This window comes from Crinia signifera, chromosome 2 (genome assembly GCF_055691185.1).
Source record: "Crinia signifera chromosome 2, ASM5569118v1, whole genome shotgun sequence".
NCBI lineage: Eukaryota > Metazoa > Chordata > Amphibia > Anura > Myobatrachidae > Crinia > Crinia signifera.
The window spans coordinates 88,846,608-88,865,394 of record NC_139218.1 but is presented as its reverse complement, the minus strand read 5'-3'; the positions used below and the strand labels follow the sequence as shown (position 1 = coordinate 88,865,394).

The 18,787-nt window shown below is 42.9% G+C and overlaps 1 protein-coding gene across 1 annotated transcript in view; it reads right to left on the bottom strand.

Annotated features, from left to right (window-relative positions):
- LOC146058781 (acetylserotonin O-methyltransferase-like) overlaps positions 1-12,197 on the bottom strand; it is a 63,927-nt gene extending 51,730 nt beyond the window's left edge. The window contains exons 1-3 of the mRNA XM_083171009.1: positions 12,026-12,197; positions 2,903-3,032; positions 2,247-2,315 (exon numbers count right to left, since the gene is read on the bottom strand). Of these exons, the coding sequence (XP_083027135.1) occupies positions 2,247-2,315; positions 2,903-3,032; positions 12,026-12,197 (371 nt within the window). The remainder of the gene's footprint in view (positions 1-2,246; positions 2,316-2,902; positions 3,033-12,025) is intronic.
- Positions 12,198-18,787: the final 6,590 nt, after the last annotated feature.

Here is an 18,787-nt window from a genome sequence, read left to right as displayed (position 1 = left end):
ATGCCCATTACATGTTACGCCATACACCGCAATGCCCATTACACGTTATGCCAGGACTCAAAAAGTTTTTTTGTAAAGGAGGGACAATATGGACAGTGCGCGCCGATTACATGTCACACACCCATTACATAGTATACAAAATGCCATAGTATACCACATGCCATAATGCCCATTACATGTTATGCCACACACCGTGATGCCCATTACACATTATGCTTATTACTTGTTATGCCAGGACTCAAAATTTTTCTAAAATAGGGACAAAAAGGACACCGTAAAGCCGATTACACATCACACACCCATTACAAAGTATACCACATGCCATAATGCCCATTACATGTTATGCCCATTACACATTATACCAAACACCGTATTGCCCATGACATGTTATACCAAACACCATAATGCTCATTACACATTATACCAAACACCGTAATGCCCATTACACATTATATTAAACACCATAATGCCCATTACACGTTATACCAAACACCGTAATGCCCATTACATATTATGCTTTTTTGTAAAATAGGGACAATAAGGCAGGGGAGGGGGGATTGGGTTAGGCAGTAGGTATAGGCTACAGAGAGGAAGTGTTAGGCAGTGGTGTACAGTATAAGGGTTAGTAATTAGCAGGGAAGGTTAGGGTAAGCTGCTGGGGTGCATTATGATGGGGAAGCTGGATAGTTAGTTATCTACAACAATTATAAGGAGAGTGCACTAGAACAGAATACCCCCCCCCGTAACACAATATCCCTTTAGCAATAGCAATTACCCCCCCCCCCCCCCCCATAAGGCATAACATCGACTCCCCCTACCAGATGGAGCAGACAGGATGATTGATAAACTGGAGAGGAACTGGAACCGGAAAATTAGCAGACAGCCTGGATCAGATGACTGTAGAATCAAACATGTGAATGTACTTAAAATAAAGAAATACCAGATGGACTGGAAACAATGGCATTTCTGGAAGGAAGCTCAGTACACTTGCACCCAGTCAAATTGTGAAAATAGTGCTCTTGTGTCTGAGCATGCTGAGAAGAATACTTTTGATCCCTTAGTCATAATCTGATTGGCCAGATCAGAATTGCTGTACTGGGTCTGGCCGAACTATAATCACCTGATAGAAAAAAATTTAGCGGCACCCATGGTCCACGAACAACAGGACTTGCTATGGCTACCAGATGCCAGGTAGCAGAGACCCGCCGGACAACTGGGAACCCAGTTGTGAATAAGTGCCAGATAGAGATCATGGATAAGCGTTGAGATTGCTGAGCCGTGACATAAAGTACCAGCCAACCAGCTCCTAACTGTAATTTTACAAACACTGCCTGTAACATGGTAGTTAGGAACTTTATCACTCTCCACTTTATCCTATTCAAGGATTAGGGGTCAATCCTATTAGCTGCAATGAATTAGCGGGTGTGAATCCTTGCCGCAGCTTGCAGTACTTTAAGAAGGATGAAAATTGCACAAAAGGGCTTGTTGCCCCATAGGGCAGTGAGCAATTTTGTGTAAATTTGGCCTGTAACCAGCCCAAAAAGGGTGTGAAATTGGGTGCCACTATAAAGCTTTAGCAAAGGCCCCTTACACTTGCATATAATTGGATCGAACCTTAAGTACTGTACGCCATGAAGTTTACCAACTGTGCAAACAACTTTTGAAGGCTATGGAGACATTTGCAACTCACAATGAAAATTCACTTGTGGTACAGAGGGAGAAATTGGGCGGCATTGAAGTATATGTGTGCCTTAGGTATGTTATCAGAAATGTGGGCTATTCAGATTTGAATATTTACAGATTTATCTGATATCAGCAGAGGTCTGGCTAGTACAAGTCGTAATAAAAATTGGCTCCCATGCTGATGGCAGCTCATCCGCTTTGAATTTCAGATGATCTCTTGCACTAAGTATTTTCTGATAGTGATGGCAGCTAGATGTGGGCAACTGTGAATACAGGTGGAGACTTTATTTTATGTTGTCAGACCCCATTGGATATTCCAGTGGTATAACTGATATTTTGAAAATATTTTTATAAGATATTTGCAAACAACCACAATGTGAATATTAACATTTTGAAAATGCTATAACTGCATACAGTTTGTACATAACAGAATCATGTTGTCAACATCTTGTAGTGTTTATGCATCAAGGAATATTTAAACGCAGATACAATAACTACATTTTAAATAGCATACTACTTTGCCAATGTATAGATGGTGGATGTAATGTTATTGGACATGTTACCTGTAAATTGCATCAAATAGGTCTTTTGTAGTTAACCCAAATGCTCTTTCATACTGGTTTTTCCCTTCTCTAAAACACAATAAGTAGAGACAGGATTATATGCAACAACAAAAAAGCTTGAAATATGCATGCAAATATGCATGAAAAATACTTAAAATATGCATGAAAAGTGTTAAAATATGCTACATTAAATAATAATAAAAAGTAATTTTTAACTTATTTATTTAAAAATCAGCATACAACTACATCCTGCTATCTAGCCACCACCCACTTGCTTGCACCTCTTGTAATCTGTCTGTCTCCCCTTCCTACTAGATTGTAAGCTCCTCCGAACAGGGCCCTCTTACCTCCTGTTGTCAAAGCCATCTTCTCTTCACATTTCACTCACAGCTCTCCTACACTCAAACACTCAGTGACCATCTTCGTCTGCATACTCATCTCCATCATTGGCCTCAAGCCTCTAGTTGTATGTTGATTGAGTCCTCACTACTTATATTTAATCTGTAATATGTATTGAACTGTGGCGTTCTTTACTTGTACTCTATTTTTGTTATTTATTTAATGTAATACTGTTTTGTCTCCCTGTACTGTTCCTTTGTACGGCTCTGCGAAACTCTTGTGGAGCCTTATAAATAAAATTATAATAATAATAGTACCTTACAGCTTGAGGTAGGAATTGCCATATCGAATAGACGGTGCTAGAGTAAAACATCATGATTGGGAGCATGGTCTTTGGACTTGACTTGACCAGATATGTGTTGGAAAGATCAGTGTTGGAGTAATAAGCTTAAAAAGCACAAAACAAAGACCAGATGTAAGTGCAGGTCAGGAAGCCTCCTATAAATCATACAATTACGGTGACTATAACATCCCGGTCATGTCTATGGGCAAAGGGCTTAGACTACTGTGAGACAAAACGTTGCTTTCTCAGCATAGAAGCATAGTTTTCTAATCAAAAGTAATATCCAGAAGAATCCAGAATTTTAGGGTTTTACCTGGTAAAGTGGGCAGACGGAGATCCATGTCATGTTTAATGACGTGAAACATGTTATCACGTACTGTACTATTGAAATTGGAGCAGTTTAAAGTCTGTTAAAGATTCTTAAATCAAACATTAACTTAAGAGAAAGAGCTTGAGTGCAAATAACCTAACCTAAACTAAAGGGTTAATAATATACAATGGGAATGGCCAAATTTTCTAAAAATCATGACTTATCCTCCTTTTACACTGCCAACCATATACTGGGTTATTTAACAAGAAAACTCAGTAATCCAGGATATTGGGTCTAATTCAGTTCTGATTGCTGGACAAATCTAACTCTCTCTGCACATGTTACATCTGCCCCACCTGGGCATTTTGAGAACATTTTGGTCTGCGATTAGGTCTGAATTAGGCCCGATGGGCAGTATGAAAGCACCTAGTTGAAATAAAATGGCATTTAAAGCTTGGGAAGCGATAAGGGTTGGTCATACGTTTAACCCAGGTTGAAGTGCAGTGTGAACATGCAAGCTGTGGTGATGCCAACTGGGACCTGTTCACAGCAATGGAACAGCCTGTGCATGTCTGAGATGACACAATCGAGTTGGCAATAAGCCAGGTCAGGCCACAAGTATGAAAGGGGTCTCAGCTGAGTCGCACCCTGGTTGGACCTGTGTACAATCCGGCATTGTGATGTGAAAGGGGTATAATTGGTCTAAAATTATTTTATTGCTATAGACTAAGTACAGTAATCTTCTCTGCTTTCAAGGAGGTAGTGATCACACTGATGGTGCCCTACCCCCTGAGGTATATATATATATATATATATATATATATATATATTACAATTATATTTAACCCCTTCCTGACAGAGCCAGTTTTTGCGTTCCTGACAGAGCCCTTTTTTTCAAATCTGACATGTCTCACTTAAGTGGGGATAACTTTTTTTTGCTTTTACTTATCCCACTGATTTTGAGATTGTTTTTTCGTGACACATTGTACTTCAAATTAGTGGTAAATTTGGGTCGATACAGTCTGTGTTTTTTTGTGAAAAATACCAAAATGTCGTGAAAAAATAGAAAATTTTGCAATTTGCAAAATGTTAAATTTTCTGCTTGTGAGACAAATAATCATACCACTCAAAATAGTTAATAACTAACATAGACCATATGTCTACTTTATGTTTCCATCATTATTTCAACTTCCTTTTAATTTTTTTGGACACTAGGAGGCTTACAATATGAATAGCAAATTCTCAAATTTTCAAGAAAATTTCAAACACTGATTTTTTTAGGGACCAGTTCAGTTCTGATGTGACTTTGAGGGACTTGTATGTGAGACACCCCCATATATGATACCATTTCAAAAACTGCACCCCTCACAGTATTCAAAACAGCATTTTGGAAGTTTGTTAACCCTTTAGGTGTTTCACAGGAATTAAAACAAAGTGTAGGTGAAATTTCAAAATTTCATTTTTTTTGCAGATTTGCAATTTTAATACATTTTTCTAAGGAACACAGTACATTTTACTAGAGAAATGTGACTAAAAATTGATTCCCCCAATTGTTTTGTTTTCATAAATATCCTATATGTGGCCCTAGTGTGCACGTTGACCAAACCACAGGCTTCATAATAGAAGGAGCACCTACTTGATTTTGGAGCCTCCTTTTTATGAGATTATTTTTTAGGCACCATGTAGGTTTCTAGGCACCATAAGATTCTAAAATTTCGGAACCCCCCCACAAGTGACCCCATTTTGCAAACTACACCCCTCAGGGAATTCATCTAGGGGTATAGTGTACATTTCAAACCCCCAGGGGTTTCACCAATTTTGATACAACTGGGCAGTGAAAATGAAAAATTACATTTTTTACACAAAAATGCAGTTTTGGCTCAAAATTTTTCATTTTCAGAAGGTATGAAGGAGAAAAAGCACCCCAAAATCTGTGCCCCAATTTCTCCCGAGTACGGCAATGCCTCACATGTGACCAAAAAATACCATTTGGGTGCATGGCAGGACTCAGAAGGGAAGGAGTGATTTTTGGATTTTGCAGCTCAGATTCTGGTGGAATTTTGGTGGGTGCTATGTCGCATTAGCAAGACCCCCCAAGCACCAATACAGTGGAACCCCCCCACAAGTCACCCCATTTTGCAAAGTACACCCCTCAGGGAATTCATCTAGGGGTATAGTGTACATTTCAAACCCCCAGGGGTTTCACCAATTTTGATACAAGTGGGCAGTGAAAATGAAAAATTAAATTTTTTTACACAAAAATGCAGTTCTGGCTCAAAATTTTTCATTTTCAGAAGGTATGAAGGAGAAAAATCACCCCAAAATCTGTGCCCCAATTTCTCCCGAGTACGGCAATGCCTCACATGTGACCAAAAAATACCAGTTGGGTGCATGGCAGGACTCAGAAGGGAAGGAGTGATTTTTGGATTTTGCAGCTCAGATTCTGGTGGAATTTTGGTGGGTGCTATGTCGCATTAGCAAGACCCCCCAAGCACCAATACAGTGGAACCCCCCCACAAGTGACCCCATTTTGCAAACTACACCCCTCAGGGAATTCATCTAGGGGTATAGTGTACATTTCAAACCCCCAGGGGTTTCACCAATTTTGATACAAGTGGGCAGTGAAAATGAAAAATTACATTTTTTTACACAAAAATGCAGTTCTGGCTCAAAATTTTTCATTTTCAAAAGGTATGAAGGAGAAAAAGCACCCCAAAATCTGTGCCCCAATTTCTCCCGAGTACGGCAATGCCTCACATGTGACCAAAAAATACCAGTTGGGTGCATGGCAGGACTCAGAAGGGAAGGAGTGATTTTTGGATTTTGCAGCACAGATTTTGGTGGAATGAATGGTGGGTGCTATGTTGCACCAATACAGTGGAACCCCCCACAAGTCACCCCATTTTGCAAAGTACACCCCTCAGGGAATTCATCTAGGGGTATAGTGTACATTTCAAACCCCCAGGGGTTTCACCAATTTTGATACAATTGGGCAGTGAAAATGAAAAATTACATTTTTTTACACAAAAATGCAGTTCTGGCTTGTTAAAAATTTTTCATTTTCAGAAGGTATGAAGGAGAAAAAGCACCCCAAAATATGTGCCCCAATTTCTCCCGAGTACGGCAATGCCTCACATGTGACCAAAAAATACCAGTTGGGTGCATGGCAGGACTCAGAAGGGAAGGAGTGATTTTTGGATTTTGCAGCTCAGATTCTGGTGGAATTTTGGTGGGTGCTATGTCGCATTAGCAAGACCCCCCAAGCACCAATACAGTGGAACCCCCCCACAAGTCACCCCATTTTGCAAAGTACACCCCTCAGGGAATTCATCTAGGGGTATAGTGTACATTTCAAACCCCCAGGGGTTTCACCAATTTTGATACAAGTGGGCAGTGAAAATGAAAAATTACATTTTTTACACAAAAATGCAGTTCTGGCTCAAAATTTTTAATTTTCAGAAGGTATGAAGGAGCAAAAGCACCCCAAAATCTGTGCCCCAATTTCTCCCGAGTACGGCAATGCCTCACATGTGACCAAAAAATACCAGTTGGGTGCATGGCAGGACTCAGAAGGGAAGGAGTGATTTTTGGATTTTGCAGCTCAGATTCTGGTGGAATTTTGGTGGGTGCTATGTCGCATTAGCAAGACCCCCCAAGCACCAATACAGTGGAACCCCCCCACAAGTGACCCCATTTTGCAAACTACACCCCTCAGGGAATTCATCTAGGGGTATAGTGTACATTTCAAACCCCCAGGGGTTTCACCAATTTTGATACAAATGGGCAGTGAAAATGAAAAATTACATTTTTTACACAAAAATGCAGTTCTGGCTCAAAATTTTTCATTTTCAGAAGGTATGAAGGAGAAAAAGCACCCCAAAATCTGTGCCCCAATTTCTCCCGAGTACGGCAATGCCTCATGTGTGACCAAAAAGTGGCAGGACTCAGAAGGGAAGGAGTGATATTTGGATTTTGCAGCACAAATTCTGGTGGAATGATGGTGGGTGCTATGTCGCATTAGCAAGACCCCCAAAGCACCAATACAGTGGAACCCCCCCACAAGTGACCCCATTTTGCAAACTACACCCCTCAGGGAATTCATCTAGGGGTATAGTGTACATTTCAAACCCCCAGGGGTTTCACCAATTTTGATACAAGTGGGCAGTGAAAATGAAAAATTACATTTTTTTACACAAAAATGCAGTTCTGGCTCAAAATTTTTCATTTTCAAAAGGTATGAAGGAGAAAAAGCACCCCAAAATCTGTGCCCCAATTTCTCCCGAGTACGGCAATGCCTCACATGTGACCAAAAAATACCAGTTGGGTGCATGGCAGGACTCAGAAGGGAAGGAGTGATTTTTGGATTTTGCGGCTCAGATTCTGGTGGAATGAATGGTGGGTGCTATGTGGCATTAGCAAGACCCCCGAAGCACGGTGAAATTATGAACCTAATAATCCATAGATGTGTGGTATATTTTAAAACACTCCTTTATACATAGGCCGGGTTTGTCGGGGCAAGTGTCACACTGGAAAATAGTTTGCTTTCTTATTCCCTTTTTATAGCCAACTTTGCTTCTTTTTTGTGTCCTGCCCTTTTTTCCAGTGGAGGGGATTTCATCAGGAAAATGCTGCCCTGGTACAATACGGGGGCCAGTACTAGAAGTACTGGGGCCCTCTGCCTGCTGGTTCCCAAATATTAGGCCCTTTATGACTTCCTCTTGAAAGTGCATAAATGTCCCCCTCTGGCCGGTAGAACGGAATAGCACGTAAGCGTTATACAGTGCCATCTGGATGATATACACGGCCAGCTTCTTGTACCAGATTTTTGTTTTCCGCAGGGCACTGTACGGCTTCAGTACCTGATCTGAAAGATCCACTCCGCCCATGTACCTATTGTAATCCAGGATACAATTAGGTTTTGAGGTGTGGGTACTGGTACCTCGTACAGGGACGGAGGTGGTACTGTCTCCGTGAATTGTTGTCAGTATAAGGACATCCCTCTTGTCCTTATATTTGACCAACAACATATTTTCGGTGCATATTCCCCTGCTTTCACCCCTTCTCAGTACTTGGGCAATGTGCGTTTTTGGGAGGCCTCTTTGGTTCTTGCGCACAGTACCGCAAGCTGCTGTACCTCTTGAACCAAGGGCCTTAAACAGGGGGATGCTAGTGTAAAAGTTATCCACATAGAGGTGATAACCTTTATCCAGGAAGGGGTGCACTAAATCCCAGACAATTTTTCCACTAACACCTACGAGGGAGGGGGGGCATTCTGGCGGTTCAATTCTTGAATCCTTCCCTTCATATACCCTAAACCTGTGGGTGTACCCTGAGGTGCTTTCACACAGCTTATACATTTTTATGCCATACCTTGCCCTCTTACTGGGAAGGTACTGGCGGAATTTAACCCTTCCTTTAAAATGTATAAGGGACTCGTCTATGCAAATGAATTTATCTGGGATGTACATGTCTTCAAATTTGGCACTGAAATGATCAATGACCGGCCTGACTTTGAATAGCCGGTCAAAGGTGGGATCATCTCTGGGTGGGCACTGTGCATTATCGTTGTAATGCAAAAATTTAAGGATCGTCTCAAATCGAGCCCGGGGCATGGCCATACGGTAAAATGGGGTGCTGTACAGAACATCTGTACTCCAATATTGCCTAATTTCTGGCTTTTTTACTATGCCCATATGAAACACCAGACCCCAAAACGTCATCATCTCTACTGCATCTACAGGGGTCCACCTAGCAAATGATGACGTGGGGTTTTGAGCAATAAACTGCTGGGCATATAAATTAGTTTGGTCCACCATTAAATTTATAAAATCATCAGAGAAAAATAATTTGAAAAAGTCAATTTCTCTGAGACCTGTGGAATCAAATTGGATTCCTGGCATGGCCAAAAACTCAGGAACCTGGGGCTCAAAATTGTCTGGTGGTGGGGTCCATACGAGATCAATTATTGGGGGGGGGGTCTCAGCTGCTTTACGGGGACGTCTTTGAGGGGGTCCCTCATCACCAGAGGAGGAAGAGGAGCTTAAGGCGAATCCTTCAAATTCCCCGCTTGCATCACTGGCTGAGTCAGAGTCAGAAGCAAGCATGGCATATGCCTCCTCTGCTGAATACATTCTTCTGGATGACTGGGATGACATTTGGGATGACATTTGGGATGCCATTTTTATTTTTGTGTTACTGGTAGTGAAATGTTTCAACACGTGTATAGTGTAGGGGGGGGTACAAACTTTATTTCAACCTGGGGGGAATGTAGTGTGTAATGTGTATGTAGTGCAGAAAAAAAAAATACTTTATACCCAAAAAAAAAATTGAAGGGGTTAAAAAAAAAAAAAATTGAAGGGGTTAAAAAAAAAAAAGGTCCTGCGCCAAAAATTGAGCACAGATGTTGGTCAGTAACGTCTGTCACTGAACAGCGCTCAAAGGCAACAGGAATTTGATCAAAAAAAAAAAAAAATAGATCAACCCTGTGCCGAAAAAGCTGATCAGTGATGTACGTCACTGATCAGCGCACAGTGGCCACAGGACACCCACAAAATCACAGTGTGTGTAAAAATTTTTTTTAAAAAAGACCCCACAAAAAAAAAAAAAGGTGATCAGTGATGCGACACTGATTACCAGTGAGGGGCAGCAGGTGCACAACCTTTGGTGCAACTGGCAGCAACTGACAGGTATATATATAAAAAAAAAAAAACCTCTGCACCCCCAAAAAGTTGCTGATCACCTCAGATATAGTGATCAGCACAAAAGGCGGGGGCAGCAGACACAAAATTTAGCACTCTCTATCACTCTCTGTCACTATCTCTCACTATCTCTCACTATCTCTCACTATCTCTCACTATCTCTCACTATCTCTCACTATCTATCACTCTAGGACACTAAAAAACCTGCACCCCCAAAAAGGGGGGGTAGCAGACACAAAATATACACTCTCTATCACTCTCTGTCACTATCTCTCTCTATCTCTCACTATCTATCACTATCTATCACTCTATGACACTGCTGCAGCAGCACTGACAGTTATATATATATATATATATATATAAAAAAAAAACCTGCAGCCCCAAAAAGGGGGGGTAGCAGACACAAATCTCTCTATCTCTCTATCTCTCTATCTCTCACTATCTATCACTATCTATCACTATGACACTGCAGCAGCAGCACTATATATATATAAAAAACCCCTGCACCCCCAAAAAGGGGGGGTAGCAGACACAAAATATAGCTCACTCTGTCACTATCTCTCTATCTCTCTCTATCTCTCTCTATCTCTCTCTCTATCTCTCTATCACACTGCAGCAGCAGCAGGAAGTCCCAAGAAGTCAGATCCAGGAAGCGTCCAGCACGCTACAAGCAGTGATCAGGTAATCAGGTAAGGTATTTGCAAGGATCAGGTAAGTATTAGCAAGGATCAGGTCAGTATCACGGCAGATAGGCACGGTGACCGCTCTGTACGCTACTCCAGACCGGAATGGCGTCTGCAGCGCAGTCACCGTTAGTTTAAATGTCGCGCCTTGGCTGTGATTGGTCCGTGGGTCCCACGGACCAATCACAGCCTTGGGGGCAGGTGGGGTGAGGGTGGGGTGAGGTGTCATCGTCACCGATGACCCCCTCATGCCCCCTGACGCCCGGCGGTGATTGACACCTGTGTTACCGAGCGTCTGATTCGCTGGTAACACAGGAAAACGCTGTGAATGGCTGTTCACACTGAACAGCCAATCACAGCGATCGCCGACGGGGGGGCGACATCGCAGCCCCCCCCTGGGCATGCAGGGACATGTCTGCTGTCAGGGACAGCAGACATCGTCCCTCTGTCACTGCGTCTCGAGACGCAGTGACAGTTTAAAGTCATGACGTACATTTATGCCATGTGTCGGGAAGTACATCCCGGCCATGACGTAAATGTACGTCAAATGTCGGGAAGGGGTTAAGGAGCATTACAGTGTGTGGAATATAGTGTAAGGTGCAATACAGTGTGTGGCATATATTGTAAGTGGCATTACAGTGGCATATAGTGTAAGGTGCATTACGGTGTGGTGTAATGTATGAGGCATGGGGGGCACTAGAAACTTTTTTGGCAGGGGGAGCTAAATTTATAGTTACATCACTTATCATGCTTCCACTTGAATGTTAAGAACCATTACAGTAGCATAGGCTCATTGAGCCTCTGATTAGCTTTGTGACCATTGTAAACCTTATAGTTCAGTGGTTCCCAACCTTTTTTCTCTCCCGTACCCCTTGATTAAGCTTTTCATTTATAAGTACCCCCTCCTCTCAATTTGAACTATCCACAGTACTTACTGTACAAGTGGAGTGGAAGTGAGCGGTATGTGTGTCCTTATGCATGTCCTTATATTAAGGAGTAGCTGAGGAGTAGTGTGTGGTCAGGAAATGAGTCCCTTTGTGTCTGGCCGCTGGCTGTGTATTGTCTCCGGGGTTCCTACTAACACCTGTAAGATTAATGCCACTGCTTTATCCACCTGTGGCAGCACAGGTAGCTCCCAGTGGATTGCTGATCGGGCAACAACATGAGAAGACGCTAATGATGATGCAGCCCGAACCGGAAGTGATGTAAGTGATTAGTCTCCATGGCAATGGGAGACTTATCCTGGAGACTTCTTCCACCATTACCAATATTATTTTCAAGTACCCCCAACTGGTCTGCAGAGTACCCCCAGGGGTACTAGTACCCCAGGTTGGGAACCACTGTTATAGTTGATCCCTTGGTTGCAGAGTTCAAAAGATAAAGTCTCATTCTGAAAACAATGTTACCTTCATCGTTTTTCATTTCAGCTTCCAGGAGTTTCAGTCCAACACAAGCAGCGAGCAGCCGGTCTGTTCCATCTACACTGGTACATAAGCAAGCAGCGATGGTTGCTGTTGTTAGAGGCTCCCCTCTTTCATGTAGCAAGTCAAAAACTCCCAGCTCACATGCTGTAAACATGGCCTAAATACATGGAAATTATAGAACAATATTAATAAGCATGAGTTTTTAGGTTTTTGGCAGTTGCAAAATGGAGATAATAATGTGTTGTACCACATAACTTGCTATCATTTCCCACCATGTGTGCATATGCATATTAATTATAAGAATGGTGATGTTATGGAGCAAAGAAAGACTAACTAAGCACAAGTAATGAAAGTTGTCCATATTTTAAGTGTGGCATTTCACAGCTGACACATTTCTGTGAATCTGTGAAAAAAAGGGGGGAGAAAACGATTGCGCTTATAGCGGCTTAGGTAATAGGTGATAGAGAAAAGGAAAGTTACACCAACCCTCCAAGCAAAGACACAGATTCAAGGATAAAACCCCTACACCTATGTGAAAGCGCTAATAAAATGGATTTTACTCTCCTGATCTGAGTTTCTTCTCCCCCCCCCCCCCCCCCCCAGTAGTTTCTTCCTTTTGGGAGACTAGTACATAGGAAAGAAAAACACAGAGGTGCCAAGATCCTCATGTAGTACTGTTATAATGCACAAGTATTTTTATAGCAGACACTGTAAAATCAACAAGTGTGAAATTGGAGTGGAAATAAGTTCTGGGATTCCCCCTTACAAACTACTCACAATTGTAAAATGAGTGTAGGCGTATCAATGGTTATCTCTAGATTATCTTTTGTCCAAAACATCAGATGACACATTCACTGGATATATTGGGGGAAATTTACTAATATGAAAAACCTAGTTTTTCGTATTAGTATTTTCCCTACGACTGCATACGACTGTTTAAGTCGTATGCAAAGTCGTGTTCCGGAGGGGGATTTACAAAGCACTCATATACAACTGCTTTGTAACCCTCCGATGTCGTATTCATTCGTATTAGCTGGCCATATATACGGCCGCTAATACGAATTTTTCTAGCAGTCTGCACGGATCAGTCAGATCCGTGCAGGCTGCAGTGTGTAAAAAAAATTAGAAAAAAAAATAAACATTAAAAAAAAAACTGCGTGGGTCCTCCCCACAGCCATAACCAGCACCAGGCTGAAAGAGCCGGGGCCGGTAATTAAAAATCAGGGAACCCGACAAATAGGGGTTCCCCGATTTTTAACAACCAGCCCCAGGCTCCAGGTCCGGGGCTGGTTCCCAAAATACGGGGGACAAAATGACTAGGGGTCCCCCGTTTTTTAAGAACCAGCCCCAGGCCAAACCAGCCAGCAGGGTAATGCCACAGCCGGGGGGAGACTTTTTATACAAGTCCCCCCGGCCAAAGCATTCAGCCCTCTGGCCAGTCAGCCTGGCCAGGGGCCCTGGGGGAGTGGGGTCCCCCCCCTCCAGGACTTACCTGACCAGGCTGAAGCCTGGTGCTGTCCCCGATGCCCCTGGGCGGTGGTCATCGGGCTGATTCTGGTGTAAAAAATAGAAGAATAAACTATTGTTTTAAACTGTAGAACTATGAGTCCCAGCAAGCCTCCCCTGCAAGCTGGGACTTGGTGAACCACAAGTCCCAGCCTGCGGGGCATTAAATGGCCCGCTGGGTCTTGTAGTTCCACAGTAAAAAAAATAGTTAAATAAAACACACTGACACACACTTAAAATAAAACTTTAATACATACAAAGCCCATACATACTGATACTTACCTATCTTCTTCCCGTAGGTAGCCCTGGTTCTGATGTCCTGGTCCTGTGTCGGCGTTCTGCTCCATGTCGACGGCGTCCGGAGTCCGACGAAATCCATGGAGGAAGCTGTGGAAGGAAACCATACTCACCTGTCCCAGGGCGACGTAGTCCAGGTAAGGGTCTTTGCAAAAAAAACAAACCGACACGCGAAACCAGACCGGACAGATGAGCCGCACGGTGTTTGTGTACATCGTGCGGCTCCGCCTCCCGAATGCTGCTATTGGCCGCCTTGCGGCCTAGCGGCTCCTGATTGGCCGCTAGGCCGCAAGGCGGCCAATAGCAGCATTCGGGAGGCGGAGCCGCACGATGTACACAAACACCGTGCGGCTCATCTGTCCGGTCTGGTTTCGAGTGTCGGTTTGTTTTTTTGCAGACCCTTACCTGGACTACGTCGCCATGGGACAGGTGAGTATGGTTTCCTTCCACAGCTTCCTCCATGGATTTCGTCGGACTCCGGACGCCATCGCCGACAGCGACGTCGACATGGAGCAGAACGCCGACACAGGACCAGGACATCATGACCAGGGCTACCTACGGGAAGAAGATAGGTAAGTATCAGTATGTATGGGCTTTGTATGTATTAAAGTTTTATTTTAAGTGTGTGTCAGTGTGTTTTATTTTACTATTTTTAATACTGTGGAACTACAAGACCCAGCGGGCCCTTTAATGCCCCGCAGGCTGGGACTTGTGGTTCTCCAAGTCCCAGCTTGCGGGGGAGGCTTGCTGGGACTCATTGTGCCCCAGTATTAGACAATAGATTATTCTATTTTTTACACCACTATCAGCTCGATGCCCACCGCCCAGGGGCATCGAGGACAGCACCAGGCTTCACCCTGGTCAGGTAAGTCCTGGAGGGGGGGGACCCCTTCATTGGGGGGGTCCCCACTCCCCCAGGGCCCCTGGCCAGTCGACTGGTCGGTAGGGTTAATGTTTTGGCCGCGGGACCTTATATAATAAGTGTCCCCCGGTTGTGGCATTACCCTGCTGGCTGGTTTGGCCTGGGGCTGGTTCTTAAAATACGGGGGACCCCTAGTAATTTTGTCCCCCGTATTTTGGGAACCAGCCCCGGACCTGGAGCCTGGGGCTGGTTGTTAAAAATCGGGGAACCCCTATTTGTCGGGTTCCCTGATTTTTAATTACCGTCCCCGGCTCCTTCAGCCTGGTGCTGGTTACAGCTGTGGGGGGACACCACGCTGGTCTTTTTTTTATATATTTTTTTTTTATATTTTTTTACACTAAAGCCTGCAAGGATCTGACTGATCCGTGCAGGCTTAAAGCAAATACGACAGGGAAAGTAAGGTGTATTTTCCTGTCGTATTTGCGTGGGTGTTTTACACCACTTAGCAGCCGTATTATCAATACGGCTGCTTAGTAAATCAGGAACCACCATTCTTTTGAATGGTGATTTCTGTCGTATTCTATCGATGGTGTAGACATTCTTATTTGTAAATACAAATACGAATGTTCCATCTTTAGGAATACGAATTGTTGTATTTTCGGGATTGTAAATCCCGAAAATACAAATGTGTAAAAAATAGGTTTATTTCTGCCTACGAATACACCTATTTTTTACAAATCCATTTTGGTAAATTTCCCCCTTTGTTTCTGTGCAGGGAAAATACTCACTGCTTTATTTCTACACTGCAATATAGATCTCACTTTGAAGTAAAACCCCACCCAAATCTAACTCTCTCTGCACAAGTAACATCTACCCCACCTGCAGTGCACATGGTTTTGTCCATCTAAGAAGGAAATTGCCAGAAGGAGTGAACCAACATAACCCCCATAGAGAGAGTTGAGCGCACGGAGCTCCGCTGCTCAGACGCATCTGGAGGTGTGATATTGCAAGAGTACCTCCAGCCTGCATCTTGCGGTGATGATGCAGCACTGTGGAAGTGAGCCGTAGAGCCTGCGGCACACGCAATCAGATCTGAATAATGGCCATTATGTGTAACTGCTACTACAGGGGTAATTATGTGTAAGTGGCAGTACTGGGGGCATTGTGTATAAGTAACAGTAAAATCCCATATGTGGGCAGTGGGCACAAAATGTATAGATACCACCAGAGGCGGCTGCAGACCCTGGACTGCAGCGCCAACCAAAGAGTGAAGGGGGGGGTCACAGTTTACATATATATACATGCATGTTATCATGCATGTATAAATGTGCTGGATGAATCCCCTGGGTATTGCCAGCACTGCCCAGGAATCAGCATAAGCTACAGTTTGAAGCCCATCCCCTTGACCAATAGTCCATGGGGTGGGCTTAACACTGCACTGGTTTATGCTGATTCAAAGGTGCTGCAAGGCACACAATGCAAACAATGATGGCGATCCCCAGGGGATCAATACTGCACATATACTGTATTACATGCATGATAACATGCATGAAAATATGTGCTCTGTGATCCCACACCTGCGATCCATGGTCGCCAATGACACTTCACTTATAGCATTAACTGGAAGTGCTGGGAATGCTAGCACCGTTGTGGAATACCCCTTGTAATGAGCATGAAACCCATGGCATGAAACCCCTGACAACAAGCATGGAATCCCTGACAACAAGCATGGCATCCCTGACAATGAGCAGGTATTTTAGAAGCAATTATAAGCCTTACTATAGAGCAAAATTTGTAAGCGAAATTATTGTGTGAGGGACATGAAATGGTGTCAGGGGCAAACATACTGTATGTAACATAATGGGATTATCCTGGTGGATTCGCAAGGCTGCAAATTAACAGTGGCAACCAAACCCCGCCTTGTGAATGGTTGGCAGCAGGTCAAATGAATGGATGTTACACAGTAATATCCATTCGCAGGCCAGGGGGATCTATCCACATCTTTCGATGGTCGCTCTGAGCATATGCGTAGACGCTGGGAATGGAAATGGGCAGGCAGCTGACATCCGGTGATGTCACCCATCTGCCCCCCCGCACCCACATCATGGCCTCATTAGCATGAGAGATATTACAACAATCATTTTGGACTATTTATGTATATCTACATATATATATATATTTTATAGATATAAGATCATGATGACAGACACAATACAATGTGATATTTTAGTACCCAGCTAGACACAATAGGAAAAGCATTACATACTATACTTGTCTACGAGCCATAGCCACAGGGATATCATTGGTTGAGTTTCTACCAGTTGTGTTGGTGGAGAAGACAAAAGACATTGTACTACAACATACATTACATTTGTTTGTTCCACATGTAGTCACACAGATACTACGCACAGACAGAACATGTGTCCCTTGCTAGAGTCTCCAAGTAGGAGATAGCACTTTTGACTCTTACAAACCTAATCATACACACGCTGAAGCAAGGTATAGTTTTGGAAGCACGCCAATCTATATAGCACTAGTTAGGCCTCACCTAAAGTTCAGGGTGCAATTCTGAGTTCCACATTATAAGAAGGACAGTGTAGAACTGGAAATGGTCCAGCAAAGGGCAACTAAGTTAATTAAGAGGTGATTTGAATCCTCCGAATCCTTCCGAAGGAAGGTATACTTGACAGTGAGGACAATTAAGGTTTAAAAATCTTTCTGCAAGAGGTAATACTGGCAGACACTATTAATGGGCAGAACGGATGGTGTAATGGTTAGCATTAATTCCTCACAGCACTGAGGTCATGGGTTCGATTCCCACTATGGCCCTAACTGTGCAGAGTTTGTACATTCTCCCCGTACTTTCATGGGTTTACTCCGGGTACTCCGGTTTCCTCCTACAACCCAAAAATATACTGGTAGGTGAATTGGCTCCAAACAAAATTAACCCTAGAATGTCTGTGTGTGCGTGTACATATGGTAGGGAATATAGATTGTAAGCTCCACTGGGGCAGGGACTGATGTAAATGTTCAAATATTCTCTGTAAAGCACTGCATAATATGTATGTGCTATATAAGAAACTGTTAATAAATAAATGAATTAATGCATTTAATAAGGGACTGTACAAAATTCTAACAGAGAACAACATTCAGAGTTATGACCATCTTGTTATGGTTTAGTAAAGGAAGCTGTTTATTAAGAAATTACTTTTTAAACTGCTCGATAGCAAAATATCCATTCTTTGTCCAAATTTATTTGACCAGCTACATTGTTCCTTCTTCCCAAGGAAGGGATGATAGAATGTGAAGAAGAGGGCAATGAGTGTGATTACTATAATTGCTCAAATGGTAGATAATAGACACATGATGTTTCACTACACATGATAAAATCATAGAAGCCTAGTCATTGGGTCCACCACACTCGGGAAAAGTTGAACTTGTCACATTGCTGAAAGAAAAGAGTCAACATTATACTGAATGGAGAATTTTGTAGTGGTGCAAGTTTTTGAAGCATGTAGGTTATCTTACAGCTTCAGGATCACCTACTGAACATTCACAAACTGTAGAAAAAACTCATGCAATGCAGTTACCATAGGAGGTTGCAGTTAGTAAATGCCAAGCGCATACTAGTCAAACTGATCCTACAATCTATTGTTCTCAGCTGCAATACAATACGTATTGCAGCTGAGAACAATAGAATAGCCATGGCTAGCCATGGCTAGTTATGGACAAAAGAGCAAAGATGAAACTTGCTCCTACTGTATTTCCAATGATAACAATCAGTTTGTTGACATTATCACCAAGGAGGTAGTCACACTCCCGTGGCATCCGGATACAACAATACAATTGATTTTTTTTTTTCTAATGATACTACATTTTATCTACTGAAACAGTATCAAAAGGAGTACTTACAAAGTTAAACCTTAGGGAGGAACAGTGTAATCAGAGATAGGATAGTATTTGGATTGATTTAAAAGACAAACCAGTAACTCGATAATAGTTACCAGCATTAGCAGAGTGTGCCATGGGTTGCTACCCTTGGGATAAGATAGTATGAATAGCATGATACTGTACCATCT